Raw genomic sequence first — 1,422 nt, forward strand, 5'->3', positions numbered from 1 at the left:
AAAATTTTCCCCCAGTCGTTAAAATTATTCTTAGATATACAAAAGAAGTAAGACATAATACAATGCTGCCAGATGCCTAAAGATTAGAAACAATGGAGAGCCTAGCCACTCGCTGAGCCTAGCCAGCTGCTACTATGGTACCACCAAAGATGGAGGCTGCCACCAGCAACCACTTCTGCTGTGATGGGCAGTACAAGTGTTCCAAAACAGAGAAAACTTCGTATTAGTTCGATTCCTAGTGACATGTAAGGCGAACCGGAAGTCCTTTCTCTGGTGTCGGCATCATGTCACCTGTGATCTTTTCGTTAGGAAATAGCACTTCCCATTTGAACCTCATCACCACATTGTGAACAAAAGTGAGTATTGCTAGCCTTGCATATTCTTTCCCAGGGCACATTCTTGGTCCTCCTCCAAATGGAACAAATGTGAAAGCTGGGAATGCACTCAAGTCATCATATCGTGAAGGGTCAAACTTTTCTGGGTTGGGAAAGTACTCTGGGTTCATGTTTGTTGTACTAACAGTCCAATATACCTGCATAAGAAAAATATTTAAGGTTTTAGTTTCAATCCAAAAGCTAATAAAGCAGACAAAAAGTGAACAAGTTTTTCACAGCATAAATTTTTTAACAGCATCGGTGACATATTTACCTTCCAGCCCTTTGGGATGGTGTAACCAGCATAGGTGAAGTCAGTCAAGGCTTCTCTGAATGTCCCCTGAAGTGGTGGTGTGAATCTCATCACTTCATACAATACATTCCATGAGTACTTCATCTTGTTGATGTCATCCCACTCCAAAAATTGTCCAGGCTTCTTTGAGTCTGCAATCTCCTTGTGTTCTGGTTTTTACATGACAAATCAAATTAAGCACCAAAAAATATCCAAAGCTCCAATTTCAATTATTGAAAATCAGTTAGTAAGGTAAAGTTGAGGTGATTATTACCAGCTAGGACTTTGGCATAAATGTCTGGCCTCTCTCCAACATATTTCATGAAGAAAGTCATGGCAGTAGCCACAGTGCTGTATCCTGCTGTCAGCAAACCCATGATCTTATCAGCAATCTCAGCCTCAGGCATGTGTTTGCCAGTTGGATCACTTGCCACAATCATATGTGACAATATGTCATGCATGGGAGCTCCTGATTGTTGTGCGGAAGCGTCAACCAACTGCGAGTGAAAAATAAATAACAACAGGCAGGAGAAAAATTGAACAAAATAATCAACAAGAACAACACCAAGATTTATACTGGTTCGGCAATTGCCTACATCCAGTTTGGANACGATGGAGTATTCCACTATAATCAATGGAGATATACAATAGTGTTTACCACTCAATTTCCCAAAGACCCAAATACACCCAACCTCACACACTCACAAAGGNAGAGAAAACAATGATACAAAGCAAAGAACAACTAGAGAGAATTTG

At 40.5% G+C, this 1,422-nt stretch overlaps 1 protein-coding gene across 1 annotated transcript; it reads right to left on the reverse strand.

The window, feature by feature from the left end:
* Positions 1-15: 15 nt before the first annotated feature.
* LOC117624371 (beta-amyrin 28-monooxygenase-like) lies at positions 16-1,167 on the reverse strand. Its single transcript, XM_034355568.1, has 3 exons — positions 941-1,167; positions 649-836; positions 16-532 (listed from the first exon to the last, which is right to left on the reverse strand). Exons 1-3 carry the CDS (start codon positions 1,125-1,127, stop codon positions 236-238), a joined length of 672 nt encoding a protein of 223 aa, XP_034211459.1. The 5' UTR covers positions 1,128-1,167; the 3' UTR covers positions 16-235.
* Positions 1,168-1,422: the final 255 nt, after the last annotated feature.

Source organism: Prunus dulcis, chromosome 4 (genome assembly GCF_902201215.1).
Source record: "Prunus dulcis chromosome 4, ALMONDv2, whole genome shotgun sequence".
Taxonomy (NCBI): domain Eukaryota; kingdom Viridiplantae; phylum Streptophyta; class Magnoliopsida; order Rosales; family Rosaceae; genus Prunus; species Prunus dulcis.

What these genes read in the sequence shown, in the direction of transcription:
- LOC117624371 (XM_034355568.1), bottom strand. Translation starts at nt 1,127, where the DNA reads ATGCATGACATATTGTCACATATGATTGTGGCAAGTGATCCAACTGGC. An exon ending in TTATGCCAAAGTCCTAGCTG is followed by an intron (nt 837 to 940) that starts GTAATAATCACC and finishes TGTAAAAACCAG; the next exon opens with AACACAAGGAGATTGCAGAC. An exon ending in CCATCCCAAAGGGCTGGAAG is followed by an intron (nt 533 to 648) that starts GTAAATATGTCA and finishes TTTCTTATGCAG; the next exon opens with GTATATTGGACTGTTAGTAC.